Here is an 18,463-nt window from a genome sequence, read left to right as displayed (position 1 = left end):
TTTTGAATATAACATCCCTATAACTATGATTTCAAGCGAGTAAAAAACCGCGTCAAATAGCAAAAAACTCGCATTTAAGGATGTTATTTTCAGGAATAGAGTCTGAGCAACCGAGTAACCAATTGGCTACATTATCCAGAATCAAACACCACCCAAAACCTCCAAAATTGTCCCTATCCACTTTGAATATATTTAAAGGTGGAAGTTGCCATGCACTCAAATTCCTTCTAATTTCAAGAATATTAGTGGCCATAACCAAAGTCCGTTATCTATAATTCGAATTCCAAAAAGAAAGAGAGAATAAGAGAATGCTGAAATTTATTCACTGATGTTACTAATTCACGAAGAGGGAATGGATTCCATGAGAAAGTGTATGGCCATCGTATTCGTAGTGTAGAAGGGAAAGGGTGGAATTGTAATTTGAGGCATGAGGAGCTGGCTGGGTAGTTGGTTGTTGACTGAGTGGCTCTCTTCATTTATTATTTGCATTTATATTCAAAAACGGAACAGAACAAAGTCAAGAAGCCATGGAGGTGATGCGTCACTGTTCAAGGTTCCTTCTTCCTCCCAACACCAACGATACTCGTTTTATGAGGTACGCTCTTGTGGTCCTCAATCAACGTCTTCCTAGATTCGCTGCTCTCCTTTGGGACCACGGTATGTAGATTCCTCCTTCCATCATTCCATACATATTCTTCTTCTTCTTCTTCTTTTTCACTTTGTTTTTGCTGGTACAGCGCAGGTGCGAGTGTGTGCTGATGGAGGTGCCAACAGGGTGTTTGATGAAATGCCTCTTCTCTTCCCTCTTCAACATCCTTCCCATGTTCGCTCCAGGTCAGTGGGCCCTATGGAGAATGTGCTCAGAAATCCATAATAGAGTCCGAACACAACGACCAAATTCATTATTAAGTATACTAGATTATCCAGTATAAAAGATTGAAAAATCATCGCAAACCTCTGTTTTTTATTATCTATTGCAATCTCTGGATTATTATCTAATTTTCAATCCATATATTTACATAATGATTTTTCAACCTTCCATATTTCTATATAGAAATAGAAAGAGAGAGACTAGAAACAACATCTCTTATCTCACTGACACCAAAGAGAGGGATCTAAAATGAGTGGAATTTTGATTTGGGTGGAATATAATGAAATAGAGCCACTTTGAGGTTCCCTTTGAAATGAGGCATGGAACAGAGCCATTGCGAAGAAGTTTCACGAGTTACAAAGGAAACTTCGAGCTCATATTGGTCATGGGTTGAGAACAGGAATTGCCCCCTTTTTATTCCTCTAATCTCTGCTCTAACTTGCTAGGTTCTTCTTGACACAGGTACAAGCCAGATGTAATCAAAGGCGACATGGATTCTATCAGGGAAGATGTCCTTCATTTCTATACAAACCTTGTATGCCATCTCTCATTATGCTTCATAGTTCATACCACATTACAATTTGTTTTATTTCATATTGTTCTATTTGCATCATTTCAAAGCTCTTATGCTACTTTGCTTCCTGCAGGGGACAAAGATACTTGATGCTTCTCATGATCAGGATACTACCGATTTGCACAAATGTGTAGCATACTTACATGACCTAACAACACCAAATACTGATGAATCAGCTGTAAGTTCTGTCCACTCGGTTAATTTCTTAATAGTTATAAAGAATTAAGTCTGCTATAGTATCAGAATTTGGTTGTAAAGAAATGATATCATGGGGAATTGTTTGATGGTTTTAATGGCAGTTGTGTATTCTTGTTGCTGGAGCTCTTGGTGGGAGATTTGACCATGAGATGGGAAATATCAATGTTCTCTGCCGATTCTCCAGCACACGAATTATCCTTCTATCTGATGATTGCCTTATTCAGCTTCTTCCAAAGAATCACCGCCATGAGATAGTTATTCAATCTTCCGTCGAGGGTCCGCATTGTGGACTTATTCCCATTGGGATGCCATCTGCAAGTTCTACCACCACCGGACTCCAGTGGGACCTCAGTAAGTAAATCATTGTTTAACAATAATGCTAATGGTTAATAATCTTAATATAATAATCATAAACCCTTAAACCTGTAAATGAGTGAGGAACTGCTTCATGTAGCTCTTTCATTGGGTGGAATGGTAGTCATTGCCAGTGATATTCCTCTGTCAAATTTGATTCCTATGTGATTGTTAATCATAATCAGTGTACAAGATGGTCTCACTGTCCTGTATTCCTAATCTATAAAAAGTAAATAATGCACTTATTGAAGAATTCATTTTCTTTTAATCACCCTGTTTCTGATGTTGTTTTCCAGTGTAGTCTTACTAGTAAAATCTTATTTTGGCTATTTTCAGATGACACGGAGATGAAATTTGGAGGTTTAATAAGCACCTCAAATATTGTAAAAGGGGATATTGTAACAGTAGAGTCTGATTCAGATCTTCTTTGGACTATTTCTATCAAGAAACTGTAGCTTTTAGATGTTACAATGCATATTACTTTTGTATTTCTGATCTTCCACATCTATACGGATAGGTCATATTCTATTTAAAGGCCAGAGGTTCTGCTGGCTTTTTCTTATGTTTCATTCTTTACATTTTAATGTCAAATATGGGTGGGATGGAAGTCATTCGTTTTGGTTTGATGTGGAAAATTCTATTTACAAATAAAATAAAGCCTTGAAGATCCAGGTTTCAAAGAAATCCCTACATTCCTTGGCTTAGTTGTATATTTTATTGTTATCTATGAATGAAATTTTGGCAGAACAATATTAGAATCCAGAAACCAATGAGATTGTTGGCCTTAATACACCGTAACCAAATTGGTCTGGAATCTGGATGTAATATTGTTTGAAAATATTAGGGAATTCTTGTTTGGTAGGCACAGGGCGAGGTAGAGGTTGATTTGGAATCTAAAAATATTAAGTAAACGTATTAAGATTTTTTTTGGCTCATTTGACGTTGCACAATCATCAGATCAATCTCGTAAAGTGAAGTAAGTTATTGCACAAAAATCAAGCAAATGTATAACTAAGAAAAAGAATTTGGGGGGCTTATGTAGAATGCCCCACTGCATAGATTACATTCATTGCAGACGGTACATAATTTGACAACAAATGTGGAACCCATTTTGGTTGCCGCTAGACACACCTAACTAGTTAAAAGAAAAAGGTGAAAAGCTTGGTAATTTGGTATTGAACAATTCAAGTAGCTTTGGGAAGCAGTTGCTAGTAGGGTTGGTGACGATTTTTCTTGCGAGTCTTGTCGGATTTCATAACCAATGAGCTTGAAATCCATGATTGATTTATTTGGGGGGAATCATCAGAGAACCAGCAGCATAGCCGACCATCTTCGCCACCAGTCCATCCAAAAACACCTTGGTTAGAAGAACTAGGAGCAAATCCACTGTGATTTCTTGACATTGGTAACACACTCCTAACAACATCAGTATGACCACCTTCAAGAATCGCTTCTGCAGGTCCAATTGCTGCCACACCCCTGTAATTTACAGGAAAATAACCCAAAGTCCCAGCATTGGTGCCACCAATCAGCCATAATTTGTCAGCTTCTCTTGAGTAGTGACAATCAACAAAATAGTCTATCTGCCATTACACAAGGAAGGGGGGAAAGAAAAAGTTATATAACCATCATTGGGAATAGTTCCTCTCAATGACTTGGTCATGTGTGATCTCATTATTAGTCATAGATTGTAATTTGTAAGAAATAGACATAACATTTGGCGGACAAAAATTAATGGTGTGATATTACACATGACCAAAATCAGGTGAAATTTTCACATGAAACCAGAGATTACATGAGATGAAATCATTTGAAAAATTCCGCATGAGAGGGGATCTCCATCTTAACATTAGAACTCTCACTCTTGACCCAGAATCTAGATTAGGAGAGAGGGATGCCAGTACTTATACAAGCTATTATATAGACCTACATGTTCAGATCAACTATCAAGTATAATGCTCTTCTAGTTGAGTGAAATATGCACATCCCAACAAAGAGAACTCACCTGATCCAAATTCCAACTTTCAGAAGCTAGAGTTCGAGCATCCGAGAAGGTAACTTCATTTCTACCATCTTTCCAGTCCCATATACTACAAAGCAGAAGAGTTAATTATTGGAATCAAACATTGTAGAAGCAAGAGAGTTAGTTAGCATACAATTGCAACTTGCAAGTCCACATATCCCAGATTAGGTGCATAGGTACCACTTCTTCTCTCTATGAATTTACATTTCTTTAGTAATCATAACCAAAGTGCATTCAAGACAAAGTACACCACCATTATATGCATTATTGAAAGGAAGACAGAAATAGTCTAACTATCAAATAAAAACCATTATAATTTGTACCCTAGGGTTTCAATATGCGTCAAACACCAAAGCTTTGGACTGCTCCCTCCAAATATCCCGACCTTTGCGATTGAAGTCCCCATATTAATCACCTACATTTTTGTTAGCAAAAAACTAATTTTGTATTAGTTGAGAAACTTGCAACAGTCAATAGAGAGGACTCAAAGGAAACTATATAAGTTAAACCAGAAAAGGAAAAAGGTACATTAAACAACTTTATGTATCATTGCAAAGCGTAGATAAGTAGTAGAACTTTAACAGGAGAGAGGTAATGAGAGGATAAGAAATCTACGAAAACAGACCAAAACAAACATGGTTACAAATGTTGCGTAGCAAAGATGACCAATAACATAGCACAAAAGAGGCCAAGATGGTTGCAAGAATTATTAGCTCATGGAAAATGTAATAGAGTCTAAGGCTTACTGATTCTAGATGATCATCATCATTGATATTTCCAGAGGTATCGAATGTGCAGATCAACCCATCTGCTGAAGCAGAAATAAGCTTGCTTTGCTCATCAGGGACAAAATGAACCTAGCATCAATCACACACTTTAAATGAATAAGAGATGAGTGCATGCTCCATTAGAAATAGTAACTAGCTAAAGCTTCACTTCATGAAATACATGGAACCCGAAGCTTAAGTTTCAATTTAATCGCATATTACACAGCACAAACCTGGGTAACATCATCCACATGAGATTCTTCAAGGCATGCAATCTGCTTCTTATTTCTCCAGTCCCAAAAGAGTATCTGAAATAAAGTATAGACCTATAGCTTACATACTAGTTCAAATCCTTTTATATAGTACATCCCCCAACTATACATGTTCGAAGCCAAACCTGCGATTTACAGCCAGCAGCTATTAAATTCCCCCCAGGCCCTCCATAAGAGAAGCTGAAGACCTGTTGAGACAAGCCGGCATTGATGGAAGAAACCTGCAGTTTATCGTTTAGTTCAATTCAACACTCAAGCAGCAAATTGAGCAATGAGTATAACAACAAAAACGAAACAAATGCACCTGCTGAAATGTCCTTGTGTCCCAAGCTCTAATAGTTCCATCAGAAGAACAAGAGCTCAAAACATTGGGATCGGAAGCACCCGAAAACAGAATCTGGTTGATGGTTGCAGAGTGACCGTTGCACTCTCCAAAGTATTGACCCGCCAATGGTGAATACAGCTTCACTGTGTTCGTTGACAATGACACCGCCATTGAACTCCAATCATCCCTTCCATACAAAAATCACGAAAAAGAATCAAACAACCCACCAAATAATTAGGACCCAAGTGGCGCGTAATGCTGTAACTAAGCTTAAACGAATAAAAAATAAAGCTTTACTGTTGAACGAGTTTAAGCAGAGAATAAAAGAACGTACTTTGGGACAATTTGGAAAACGTAGTCGTCGCCGAAGTTGGTTTGAATAGAGTTTTTAATGCCGAAACGTTTAAGGTTGTTGGGTGTTGGTGAAGGTGGTTGTTCCTCGACATCCATTGAAGCGCTAGTTTCCATTCTATGGGGTGCAATAGCAGAGAGGAACAGAACAGAACAGGAACAGCTTCTTCCTTTTCCTTAATATCGTCGAGGGTTTTAGGGATTATAATCCGATGCGGCGGAGTCCACAGTTAAGTCGCCTCCTAATAACCAATACATTTGAGTTGACTTTGATCCCTATAACCTTCCGTTTTTGTGTTGGATGGATTTATGTGCGGATTATTTCTACTTTTACAGAGAAGAAGTTGAGAGAGCTTATACACCCTCTTTCTATGGGGTTTGTGTAACAAAAATAATTAACTTTTAAATTTCTTATTTAAAAACTTATTAAAACTCATTAATATGATTAAATAATCGTATAAAACGAAAATTAAACAAACTTGTTTTCTGGGATAATTATTTAGGTGTGTATTACAGTATCATTAAAATAGTCTAACCTTTACTCAATGAAGAAAAAAAAGGTTTTGGTAAGTTACACAACTACGGCTAAACCAACACGCGCTATAACATAGCACTAAAAATGAACATTCATATTTTGTGTCTCTCAAAGTGAATTGAAGTACAGAAAAAACAGTAACAATGATGCACCAAAAATAGAGACAAAAAGAATAATGCTGGGAATGAATATACAACTATTCTCGGGGATTATTAATTAATGTGGCGACTGAAACTTGAGAACGTTTAAAATGAATTGATGTAACTGGTCTTATGCGTGGATTTAGTAATTAAAATCCATTTGAGAATAATTCGCAGTTGGATGTATAGTAATAGAAGTCACATGTATACACGCAACACATTGAAAGTACAAGGTAAACATAAAGTTCATAAATGGTGTCAAGTAGCACTGAATAAAATTAGCAAGCCCAAACTCATATCTCTTAAGTCTACAATAAGGTTCATGGCAATTCCGACGTTTACATCTGGTAGTTTTGGACAATGGAACCAATCATCCGGACATAATCTCAAACATGGAAGAAAAAACTAAATAGGAATTTTTGTTGGTGAACAATATCCTTGCTAATGTAAAGCTAACACGGGAGAGCAACACCATGCTATCCCACTTGCACAGCTACACCAATTGCTGCTTTCGATATGAAAATTTCACTCAACAATTTTCTTTATATAAGAGTCTCAAGTGCAGGGCAATTATGTGCTTGAAGCAGCTTCTTGTTTCTCCGACGGCGCCTCACTAGTGCTCTTTCCTGCTGCATCTTGGTCGCCAGGCTTCGACACTTCTTGCTCTGTTACAATTGTCAAACAATTATATTTCGGTTAGCCCATTCAAAGTACCAGGGAGTATAACAGAAGTACTTGCTCTTCTTTGTACACCAAACTAACACACTCCAGCATCATTTTATCGGATGTGGGACTCAGTTGATTGTATCCCATATCCCACATATAAAAGTGAGTCAAAATGGTGCCGAAGAAGATTAAGCACAAAACTTGTTTCTTTAATAGTAACTATGGGGGTTTTATGCTTGAGGGATATCTTTGTAATTCCACATATTCATGTATGTTATTAAAGCAAATTGTAAGTTGTAAACACAGATCAACCAAATGCAAGCCAACACTATCTGGCAATCTGAAGGAGTAAAAATGGTCATTTTTTAACCTACGGACTTTTGAGAGAATTTGAAGATCTAAGATCTATTCTACACAAAGGTCATTGATAAGAGTTATGAGGATTGCAGAACAATGAATAAGCTACCAATTCATACATCCAATTACATTGAGTGAGTGAGTTAACCAGCTTTAATTGTTAGATTCATCATTTAGAGGCTATCCATGTTGATGTCACCCTTCGAAAAACCATCAATCCCAAACATCCATACACAATCAAACTCCTATAATCAAGCAAGCTTATAAATGTTCAGTGACAAAATTGCAGAGGACAGTTAGTTACCTTCATCATCACTCTCGTCCATATCACCCATTGCATCATCACCCATACCCATACCTCCAAATTTCTGCAGCAAACAAAAGAAGAAAAAATAAGACCAAGTAACATAATAAAAGAACAAAGTCTCAACTGGTAGCATCACTTACAGAGAAATCCATTCCTCCCATTCCTCCCATTGCTCCCATTGGATCATCACCCATACCCATGCCGCCAAATTTCTGCATCACACAAACTATTAGTATAAATGACAACAAAATTAGAAGATACTGAAATAAAGACGATACATACCGAGAAATCCATCCCTCCCAAGTCTGGCTCACCAGCACCTAATCAACAGAGTAGGAATTCAACATAAAATTATATTGCCTTACATAACACTTGAAAATAAAATGGTAGATGTATGCATACCTTCTTCTTCATCCTCATCAACCCATTTGTCCCAATCTACTTTCACATAGTGAGGAGGCTTGCCCTCTGCACGTAGCAACCTTTTCCACCACCCTTCCTCTGCCTTCTGAACCACACAGAATATGCTTCTCACTCCTACATTAATTTTGCTCTCCTGAAAGAATAAATAATGGCAGTGGAAACAAATTAAAATGCATCGAAGAGAACCATTTCTTTGCGGGTAAAGCATATCTGAAAATATTATTAGAATGCACAAAAGAGACAATTGAATGAATACAAAAGAGACAATTGAATGAATACAAAGGGGCAAAAAGTAAAAAGAGACATTATTAAAGATATGGATGGTAGCCATAAATTGGGAAAGATGTTCTGACCTCAACATTAACCTTGTCAAAGAGCTCTAATTTGAGTTCATACTGGTTGTCAGCAGAACCAGCACTGGCAGAGAAGGTGAAAGTACCATCTGGGGTAAGATCCACTTTTGCATTTTTGGAATCTGGCAGTTGTACTGTGACATAAACCTTGTCAACTCTCTGAGCCCACTTAACCTCGGGATGACGACTGCAAATAAAAAAAACACAACCAAACACAGGAAGCAACTTCAGAAATGCATACATATCATGATTTAAACAAATTTTTTATTTTTATCTTTAAAAAAATTATCTTTGCACTCGTTTGCGGGGAAAAAAACCAATCGTACTATATTTTCTTTTTCCTTAAATAAAAAAAAAGGTAGGATGTCGAAGACATGCAGTAAAGAGGGTGCGAAATAGCAGTATTAAATTAAATAAGCAAAAAAATGAAACTTTAGTAGATATTAACGTGATACTGGTAATTATTTCCCAAATTAATTTGAGGAACTCAATTTGCACCTCGATAATTATAGAATATGCATAAACATAAAACGAAAGGAAGAAACTTTAACAATTTTGAAAACCCTCCCCCAAAATACATTTGAAAAAAGCAGCTGATAGTGTAGCTGAGAGAATAGGCGGACAGAAAACAGCGAATAATCGAAAGTTAAGAGCAGAAATCATGACAATAAATGGATAACAGACCTCATATTTGATTGGGGGAAAAAGGCGAGAGAGAACTGAGAATATGTAAAACCCTAGTTCGTTCTTCGGTAGCTACTCACTGCTCAGTCGTCAATTGACAAACCCCAAAGTGAACCCTTGGGCCTAGCCAACTAGAAACACTCTTATATAGGGTTTTAGATTACCACCTCATCTTAAAAGTGTGTTTTGCTTTCTTTTTATTTATTTATTTATTTATTTGAGAAATATGCTTTTTCCTTGGGCAAAATCTCATCATATTCACATTGTTGAATATATATATGTATATGATCATTTATGTGAAATTTATAAACAAATTCATATTCTATCATACTATTTTATTTTTATTTTAATACATATAATATAACTTGTGCCCTATGTCTTTGACAAAATTCCAAATAAAAAAGAATCATTCTCCACAATTTAAGTTTGTAAAATATTCTTATAGGAACGCATTTATTTGTAAATACCTAGGATGATTCAATATTCAAGAAAAAAGAAACATGTAATTTTTGGGATGATTAAATACGTGGGTATTGTCTTTTTTTTTTTTCTCTTGAAGCAAAGATAGAAATATATATTATTCTAAAATTTAATTTTTGTTTAAGAATTTATTACTAATTAATAAATTGTCTATGGACTCAGAGCTCTATGCCTGTTGCTTTTGGTCTTCACCCTGTATTGAAGTTGAAATATTCCTTTAGGCATGCTTTGGTCCAAGAGAGCCCAATAAGAAACCCAAAGAGTAAAACTTCTAGTATGGCGTGGCCCAAGGGGTCACTTGGGCCGAAGAGTAAAACAGTATAGCTGAAGAATAAGAAAACTGGCCAAAAAAATAAAAAGAAAAAGAACAATTAGAATGTAACATGTAAAATAGTTTTGGAAGCTATTCAATTCACCTAATATTATCCTGTGATGCTTCAACCAGTTTGTATTGGGTGGGAAGGGCTAGAGGGCTAGAGACTTGTGATGGACTAACATGAGTGTGGATCCCTTTTTATTTTGTTACAAAAATAATTATTATTAAATTTTAGATTTGTAATATAATTTAAATATTATTTAATGAAATATCTTTAAATGTTATATATATTATTTAAGCTTTCTTAATATTTACTCAAATTACTTTATATATTACTCAATTATAAACTTTTTTATTTTACAGTAGATAGATATTTAATTTAGTCATTTGTTATATCTTTATATTTTAAAATATTTTCTTTATAAATTTATTTTATAGCTTTCATTTTAATATGAACTTTATATCCATCATCTAATAATATCAATATATAATATTAACAGGAAGACTAATTTTCAAATTTTTTACTCAAATATTTTAGATGTAACCATAAAATATATATATTTATTGTGTTTGAAAAAGATAGTGAATTATAATGAAATGTTTTCGCAAAAATAATTTTTATACCATTTTTTATATACATGTACAAAAAAACCATTTTTTTGATAGAATTTCTGTGTTAATTGCAAAAGAAACTTTACAAAATTTTAATATTATTAAAAGATTTAACACTTTTATGTTTACAAGAGTGGATTATTTAATACAACTCTTTTATGTCTACAAAATTATAATATTATTAATTATGATTCAATTATTATTTATGGTTACTTTTTTATTTAATTTATCCTTTTTAATAGGCCTAAATTCATATTATAAAATATTACAATAATAAATAGTACATAAGAATTACAATGACAACAATTTCACCGAATAAGTCCTAATCAAGTTAGATACTGGTGTTTAATCTTTGAACGTGATCGTCATCCTATTCTTCTGCACAGATATTTTTAATGCATAATATAAAATTTTTTGAAGAATCACAATTGATTCACCCAACCAATAAATTATATGCATAGCAAATATTTATGTGCTGTGTACAATTTTTTTGTTACAGGTAAAATTTTTTTGCTATGTATGAAAAGTTCTACATTATATCGATAAAATTTTGACTATGTGCAAAAAATATATGTATTATATATAAAAATTTATATATTATGTCAATAAATTTCCGGGTTCTCTAACAAAAAATTTCTATGCTAAAAAAGTGTAAAAAAAAAGAGAAAAAAATGTGTGATGCATGTTTGCATATTTTTTTGTTAGACTTGTATCAACTTAATTAAACTTAATTTGACTATAAAAATATTTGTAGGTATAGTATTACTAAAAAAATAAACTCCATATTTTATTAATGTTTGTAGTATTTTTTTATTTAATACTATTTTAAACTATAATTTTTTATTAAATATAACTCTATTGTTATTTTATGGTTACTTTTTTATGTGATTTGTCTTTTTTTTAATAAAATTAATAATTCTCAACGTAAATTGTTTCTTGGTTTCTTTGTAAAAAAATAAAGAGTAGGACTGATAAAAAAATAAGTGTTTTTTAATTAATAGTCTAATAATAATAAATAAATACAGAAACTAAAACTTTTTAACTTGATGTAAACTTAATTTTAAGATGTAAAATTATTATATATGCGTTTAAGGGAAAAAAATTGAAGCGTGTTTAAAGTTATCGTTTTTGTCTTTTTCCATTTTTACTGGAGGGCTATATTTGTCATTTTATGAGAAACTACAAGACAAAAAAAAAATTACTTGAAACTGGATCGTACGAAAAACATTGAATTCTAAGAAAGTACTATGGCAAACGTGATAATTTGTCAACTAAGAAATATAGGAAGACAATAATATTAATTTACAATATATATAAGAGCAATGCTAGGGATTAGTAACTTTTATAATTGGTAGTCATTAAATAGCCATTAATAATAATTTAATAGTGTGAGATTGGTGTGAGATTTCATCTAATGGCTCATCTTTCTCTGTTGGTTACATACTGGCCAAAAATCAATAAAATTGCTGGCCCCTTAAACTTTTTCTATATACAATAATGATAAAAATAAAATTTAATTTAAATGATAATTAAGTTAATTAATTTTTAATAATTTTTAATTTTAAATTAAAAAAATAAGAATTTACAATCATAGTAGTTAGTATACTGCAATAAAGAATAAAGAATCAATTTTTTTTAATTTTTTTAACATTAACTCCAATTCTAATTCTCTCTCAGTGCCATTCTTCTTCTTCTTTTCTCTCGGCACTAGCATCCTCTCTTTCTCCCTTGCATTGCCATCTTTCACTATACCAAGCCCCCTCTTGTATCGTCCTCCTCAATCGCGCCTCAGCAGGCGCGTCCTCCCTTATGTCGTCCTCCACCATGCTACAACGACACCAGTCATCGTTTGCGCAACCGTTGAAACTCACCATCCTATGTTCTCTGATATAACAATCCGAGTTTTTTTAAATTAAATATTGAATTATTTACGTTTTATTATATTTGATAATTCTATTTAAAGAAACTTATTTTCTTGAAAAGTGATTAAATTGAATTTTATGGTACTTCGAATTAAAATCTATTAAAATTTATAATTTTTTTTAAATTAATTGGATATTTTCATATTAGATATTTAAAATTTTAATAATTAGAAATAATAAAAGCTTTATACAATTTAATTTGAATAATTGAAAGCTTTGGTTAAAATTTATTTATTTATCACTACTTTTAAATTAGAACATCTAATTAAAAATAATTTGTGGTTTGAAAAAAAATAATAAATAGCATTAAATATATTAGAATAAGTTTGATTTAAGTTAATAACCCAAACTCTAAATCCCTAATTTTAAACTCTAATTTCACTAACCCTAAATCCCTCACCCTAACATCTGTCACCCTCCTCTTCTTACTCACATACACGTACCTTCACACTCGTCTACTCTTCAGTGAGCCATGCTCACCCTTCCCTCACTACTCCACGTTATCCATTTTCCACCACTTCTTCACAACACATGTTCATCATAATTCCTGAAGTGAAATACATATAGAGAGAGCAAAGAGGAAAAGAGAGAAGAGAAGGGGCTCGGGGAGAACGGGAAGAAAGGAGGGAGTCGCGTCCTGCGCCAAAGTCGTCGGGGAGTAGAACCGCGAAGGAGAAGGACACCGTCGATGCTGTTCAGTAAGGAAGGAAGAACTGCGCGAGAGAGCCGAGAAAGAAGACGCAGCCACTGCCACTGACCCCAGCTGTGCCATCGCCGTCGAGCTCAGACAAGAGAGAGGAGACGCGGGCCTAGAACCCCGACGAATTAGAGGAGTTGTGCCTCAGTGTTGTTGCCACCATGGAGAACCGTCACTGTTGAAGCTCTGCTGCAGCTGCTGCTGCCATGGCTGTTATTCTTCCATGTCGTTGTCATGGGTGTTGTCGGTGTGGTGAATTGGAGGTTGCCATTGAGTTGCATGTGGTTGTCAGAGCTACCCTCACTAATGCCACTGCTATTGCTAGTTTGGTTCGAGTTTGCTGCCGCCATAATTCCGCCTTCGATTCCTCCTAAATGCGACGTTGAGGTAGGGATTTGTTTTAAAAATAAAGGATTTAAATTATGAATGCCATTAAAATTAAATGAGTAGCTACAAATGGTTTATAGTTGCTTTATGTGAATAGTTGATGAAATTGAGCTGAATTATATCTGTAATTGGTGATTGAATTGTTGATTTAATGTAGTCGTTATTGATGATGATGTTGTATTTTGAAGTTATACTGACTGCTAATATTAATGATGATTTTGCGTAGTGAATGTTGTAAGGGTTAGAATTGTGAGTAATGGATAATTGTTAGACGAAATTTTTTATTAAAAATGATGAGTTAGTAAGATTGATGTTGCTGAAATTCTGTTCATTGGTTGATTTATTATTGTTAGAAGAAGTGCAGATTTCTAATGCTATAAAGGTGTGGTTATATGATATAAATTATGTAATTTTCTTATATGAATATGGAACTGAGGTTTCGAGACAGGGTTATGACATAATTTAAGTAGATATGGACATATGGTGATGAGTAATAGGAATGGTTGATTGGTATAAGTTGGAAATCTAGAGAACTAAATTTGGTTAGTGAAAGTTAAGAAGCTTTGCTGCAGAAATTTCTAAACAGTTTGAATAGCAACTTAAAATAAACACTGGGTGCAATCCAGACATGATTTTCAAGCCAACTTATTTTCCTATCAAATTTCAATGAGCTAAGATTACTCCATAAAAATTTTAGGAAATTTGGCCAAGTGGTTTGGAAGATATGAATTTTTGAAGTTTAGTGGTTGCTATAGAATTTTCTGGTTTTTCTAATTCTACAGTACAAAATTTCAGCTGCTATAACTTTTGATTTATTTAGAATTTTGAGTTTCTTTTAAAATAATTTTAAATATCTATTAATCTCTTTTAAGTGAGTACAAATTTCATATCCATTGCTATTTTGTAGAGTTAGTTATGTCTCTTGGAAGCTGGGTTGTTCATAGGAAATTCAGAACTAGTATAAAAAAAAGTGTAGCACTTCCAACTGACATTTAATTAACCAAATGAGGTGCTTTGGATCTGAAATTTGTTTGTCCTAGAAATTGGGGATGTTAAGTGTATTCTCACAAAAATCTGGAAGTGTCGGATTAGAATTGGATTTATTATGAATTTATCAAAAGCAGAGCTCCTTGTTGTATTTTTTCTGAATTCTCTTTAGTGCAGCAGCAGATTTTATTAAGTTGGCTATCGGATTCAATTCTAATCCAAACGTGGTAAAACTTGATTTAGACCCAAAGAATATGTCCAAATTTGGCAGATTGTAACAGCTTAGTTAAACAAAGGTGTGTAGGTTATCCTTAGGACACGTTTAAAGCTAAGTGGTGATGCGGAGGTACGCTTAGTTTTACGGTGATGCGGAGCTACTTTTAAGCTTCTTGGTGATGCAGAGGTATGCTTAGCTATAAGGTGAAGTGGAGGCATAATGGAAAGAAAAGAAAGTGAGAATTAAAGAATGGAAATGGTACTTAGATGAAAAGAAAAGGGAAGTAAAGAATGAAATAAATAATTGAGAATTATATGTTAAAGGGGCCTTGCGCCAAACTACTAATGCAAAAGTGACTGCCTAAATGATAGCTTGAGATTGCTAATGCGAAAATGTTCGCCTAACTAATAGCACTGTTTTTTAGTGTGATGCACATTAAAATTCTATTATGATGAGGCCTAACTAATACGGGTAACCATGATGCCAAGGTGTCTAACTGACACAGTAAAGGAACCATATTCGAGGTTCACTTCGAGTAACGTCGGGTTGCGGGTAGATAACCGACGCATGAGCTCATGGCCTGCGCTAGGAACATGCATGTATCATCTTGTTTGCGCATTTACATTTGATTGCGTTTGTTTTATTTTGTTTATTTGTGATTGTGGTGTTGTTTTGGTGACTTGCTTGTGTGCTTGATTTGATACTTTACTTGTGTTGTGTGGTCATCTTAATAATGTACTAAGGACTGATGTTTGTATGTTGGATTTAGGTATATTGTTTGTGATGCTAGCTTATTTAGATATTGAGCAAAGGCAATCCTAGAACTTCACATCGATACCGATATTCAAGCTTAAAAAAAATATAACTTAAACCATAAATAATAAACAAGGCGGGAGACTGCCACAGTCCCTACGTCGGCATCGCTGCTTCGACAAGCGGGAGACTACCACAGCCGTTGCCCAAGGAGCATAGCGAATCACCAAAACAAGGCATGTCACCATCACATATTCAACCTCATCAACCATAAGCATTCTTTTTCAAGTTCCAATCTCACCATCCATCATCAAATCCCAAGTTCCTCAAATACGACAAAATCATTCTAAATCTCAAAGTCTCGTCCAAGAAATACCTCACCGCACTACATTTACTAATCTCATCCACAAATCTTTCAAAGCCTAAGTCACCGTCTTCTAGAATCCACATATAAATTCATCATTCTCAAAACATATACTCTAACATACACAACTCATAAAATCTTCATCACAATTTACATGCCACATACATAATACACTCTACCATTTATTTAATTCAATCCTATCTTAAAGTCAACTAGTTTAAGTGTCCAGAAACATTACATATTACATAAAGGAAACCAAAACCATACCTTGGCCGATTCCCAAAATGCACCAAACACCAAAGCGAAGCCACCAAACTCGATACAAAGCCTCAAGCAAACTCCAACAAATACCAAAACTCAATCTAACATCACATAACATTCAAACATCAAACATAGGGTTCACAAAATAACTAAACACAAGGGTTTAGTGATACCTTACCTTACCCAATGAGATTAGGGGCAAAATTCAACAATATTCCAATGCTAGATCACCCCTAAACAAACAAAATCACAAAATCTACTAAAAAACTATAACAAAAAATGCTCAAAAGCTAGGGCAGGAAACTAGAGCTTGAGTTTTGATTTTTTTTTTACCAACAATGCCTAGCTAGAAACGAAGATCTCAACGAGAGCTTCGTATGGTCGCAAATGACTCGTCAATCGGAACTCCATAGCTCAAGTTATGGCTCCCGAAAGGTGATGATGAATAGTGACAATGGGGTTTCACCCCTCAACATCACCTACCTGAGCACTCTCTCTCTCTCTCTCTCTCTCTCTCTCTTCCCATCAAAATGAGCTTAAAGCTCATTAATAGGGGGTATATATATGTTGGGCCTTAGGCCCGGTCCAACTCGTTAGTATTTTTGGTCCGTTTGGCCCTCTTTGGGCCAAAACCTTTAAGATTAATGCCCGATTTTCGATTCTAAATTATTTTATTAAAGCGGTAAGCCGGTTCTTACATTCTCCCCTCCTAATTAGGAATTTTGTCCCCAAAATTCAAATTACGTGATATCCTCCACGAAGCGTTCTACTCCCAACGTTGTCACATAATCTCATCCATCATAGTCCTACTGTGTCGATGTTCCCTCTCGCATTCCGCTGCGTCACTCTGATTATCGTCATTAAGAATCCAAATTTTTTCCTTTAAACTAAATACCTCTTTTATAATATTTTTCAAAACTTTCAAAACAGGTTCAATTTAAACCTGTTCAATGTGAAGGCTTTCTCGAAAGTCTCAAAAAATCATTTACTCGTAAATCAATCACTTTAAATCATTAATTTCTTAAATTCATTAAAATTCGTACATCATAAAATAGAACTCACTTTTTTTTAAACCGTATCATTTAAACCAAGAGTTCTAATGTGGTTTCAAAAATCAAATCATTTAAACCAAAAACTCCAAACCAAATTTCAAAAATCATTTCAAGTTCTAAAACATTTTCAACATGATTCAGGGTCATATCGATTAGAAATGGAGAATAATAAGTAAAAATAGCAAAAGAAACAGTCGGTACTTCCCCTGCTACCAGTGTTGATATGCTGTAACTCCACGAACTGGTTTTTCGGAACATTCTAAGCTCGTAACGCATGTGCTAGGTTAGTCATCCTCACTACCTTTCTATTAACGTGATTGACCTTGTCTGTGAGTTGCCATTCGAATTTCCTTTCCGCACCAAACAATCGATATCGAGGTGATCAATCTCAATATCTCAAGCCTAGTACTTCAATTATCCCAAAAAGACACTTGCAAACAAGCATGCTATGCATATCAAGCAGATAACCTGAATAGCATGAAAAGAAAAGACAACCCAAAGTATGCAATGAAGCACAATCGGTCCATCCCTCAGGCTCATGAGGATGAACCGCTTTGATACCACTAATGTAACACCCTAATTACCCTAAGCCTTACCTCTAGCCGTAAAGCAAAGGTTAATCAGAGGTTACGACAATCTTAACGCTTATACATAAAATCTTTATTATCCTTCGCTTTATGGCGCAAGGTAAGGCTTAGGGTAACGGGGTGTTACATATTGCAGTAACTTGAGGAATGTTGTTTACATATAAGGAATTGTTAATGAGACTGAGATTTTGTCTAAGTAACGTAATTTAAATAAAGGGAGTTAAAACTGTTTCTAAGTAAAATTGTTTTTGTGATATGAATTAACTATTCTTATTTACTCTGTTTATTTTGGCGTTCACGTTCCCTACTGAGAATGTGTGGCTTTGTTCTCACCCCAAAATTTTTCAAAAACCTTTTCAGAGGTACAGACAGGACGACTAACTAGAAAGCTACGGATGAATAGAAGACTTATTTGGCTAGTTGCTTCTGGGTTTATTCCCTTTGCCCTTGATGTTTCTAGAGTGTTATATTTTTACAGAAGGGGTAAGCTTGCAATTGAGTCTTGTATGAACAATTATTATGTATTAATAGTAATTATGTGAGTATATGTTTATTTGACATAGTTTAGCTTGAAGTATATAACAAAACAAAAAGAAAATTTATTTTTCTTAAAAACTATCAACAAGTT

At 34.4% G+C, this 18,463-nt stretch overlaps 3 protein-coding genes across 3 annotated transcripts; 1 reads left to right on the top strand and 2 right to left on the bottom strand.

The window, feature by feature from the left end:
* The first annotated feature begins 105 nt into the window (after positions 1-105).
* LOC107492489 (thiamine pyrophosphokinase 1) lies at positions 106-2,624 on the top strand. Its single transcript, XM_016113518.3, has 6 exons — positions 106-657; positions 738-834; positions 1,334-1,406; positions 1,519-1,623; positions 1,745-1,994; positions 2,334-2,624. Exons 1-6 carry the CDS (start codon positions 528-530, stop codon positions 2,450-2,452), a joined length of 774 nt encoding a protein of 257 aa, XP_015969004.1. The 5' UTR covers positions 106-527; the 3' UTR covers positions 2,453-2,624.
* A 340-nt stretch (positions 2,625-2,964) lies between these two features.
* On the bottom strand, positions 2,965-6,097 carry LOC107492487 (WD repeat-containing protein GTS1). Its single transcript, XM_016113517.3, has 8 exons — positions 5,719-6,097; positions 5,364-5,571; positions 5,185-5,280; positions 5,021-5,095; positions 4,767-4,877; positions 4,344-4,435; positions 4,003-4,087; positions 2,965-3,580 (listed from the first exon to the last, which is right to left on the bottom strand). Exons 1-8 carry the CDS (start codon positions 5,850-5,852, stop codon positions 3,206-3,208), a joined length of 1,176 nt encoding a protein of 391 aa, XP_015969003.1. The 5' UTR covers positions 5,853-6,097; the 3' UTR covers positions 2,965-3,205.
* A 540-nt stretch (positions 6,098-6,637) lies between these two features.
* LOC107492490 (uncharacterized protein OsI_027940) lies at positions 6,638-9,358 on the bottom strand. The gene is made up of 7 exons (XM_016113520.3): positions 9,201-9,358; positions 8,517-8,703; positions 8,143-8,296; positions 8,023-8,060; positions 7,881-7,952; positions 7,738-7,801; positions 6,638-7,075 (listed from the first exon to the last, which is right to left on the bottom strand). The coding sequence occupies exons 1-7, from the start codon at positions 9,203-9,205 to the stop codon at positions 6,981-6,983; spliced, it is 615 nt and encodes a 204-aa protein (XP_015969006.1). The 5' UTR covers positions 9,206-9,358; the 3' UTR covers positions 6,638-6,980.
* Positions 9,359-18,463: the final 9,105 nt, after the last annotated feature.

This window comes from Arachis duranensis, chromosome 6 (assembly GCF_000817695.3).
Source record: "Arachis duranensis cultivar V14167 chromosome 6, aradu.V14167.gnm2.J7QH, whole genome shotgun sequence".
NCBI classification, from domain to species: domain Eukaryota; kingdom Viridiplantae; phylum Streptophyta; class Magnoliopsida; order Fabales; family Fabaceae; genus Arachis; species Arachis duranensis.
The sequence above is the reverse complement of the archived record's forward strand: the minus strand, read 5'-3'. Positions and strand labels throughout refer to the sequence as shown.

What these genes read in the sequence shown, in the direction of transcription:
- LOC107492489 (XM_016113518.3), top strand. Translation starts at nt 528, where the DNA reads ATGGAGGTGATGCGTCACTGTTCAAGGTTCCTTCTTCCTCCCAACACC. An exon ending in TGCTCTCCTTTGGGACCACG is followed by an intron (nt 658 to 737) that starts GTATGTAGATTC and finishes TTGCTGGTACAG; the next exon opens with CGCAGGTGCGAGTGTGTGCT. An exon ending in CGGACTCCAGTGGGACCTCA is followed by an intron (nt 1,995 to 2,333) that starts GTAAGTAAATCA and finishes GGCTATTTTCAG; the next exon opens with ATGACACGGAGATGAAATTT.
- LOC107492487 (XM_016113517.3), bottom strand. Translation starts at nt 5,852, where the DNA reads ATGGAAACTAGCGCTTCAATGGATGTCGAGGAACAACCACCTTCACCA. An exon ending in ACACAAGGACATTTCAGCAG is followed by an intron (nt 5,281 to 5,363) that starts GTGCATTTGTTT and finishes GATAAACTGCAG; the next exon opens with GTTTCTTCCATCAATGCCGG. An exon ending in ATGATGATCATCTAGAATCA is followed by an intron (nt 4,436 to 4,766) that starts GTAAGCCTTAGA and finishes ACAAAAATGTAG; the next exon opens with GTGATTAATATGGGGACTTC.
- LOC107492490 (XM_016113520.3), bottom strand. An exon ending in TGGGAGGAATGGATTTCTCT is followed by an intron (nt 7,802 to 7,880) that starts GTAAGTGATGCT and finishes TGTTTGCTGCAG; the next exon opens with AAATTTGGAGGTATGGGTAT. An exon ending in GGACGAGAGTGATGATGAAG is followed by an intron (nt 7,076 to 7,737) that starts GTAACTAACTGT and finishes CAATTGTAACAG; the next exon opens with AGCAAGAAGTGTCGAAGCCT.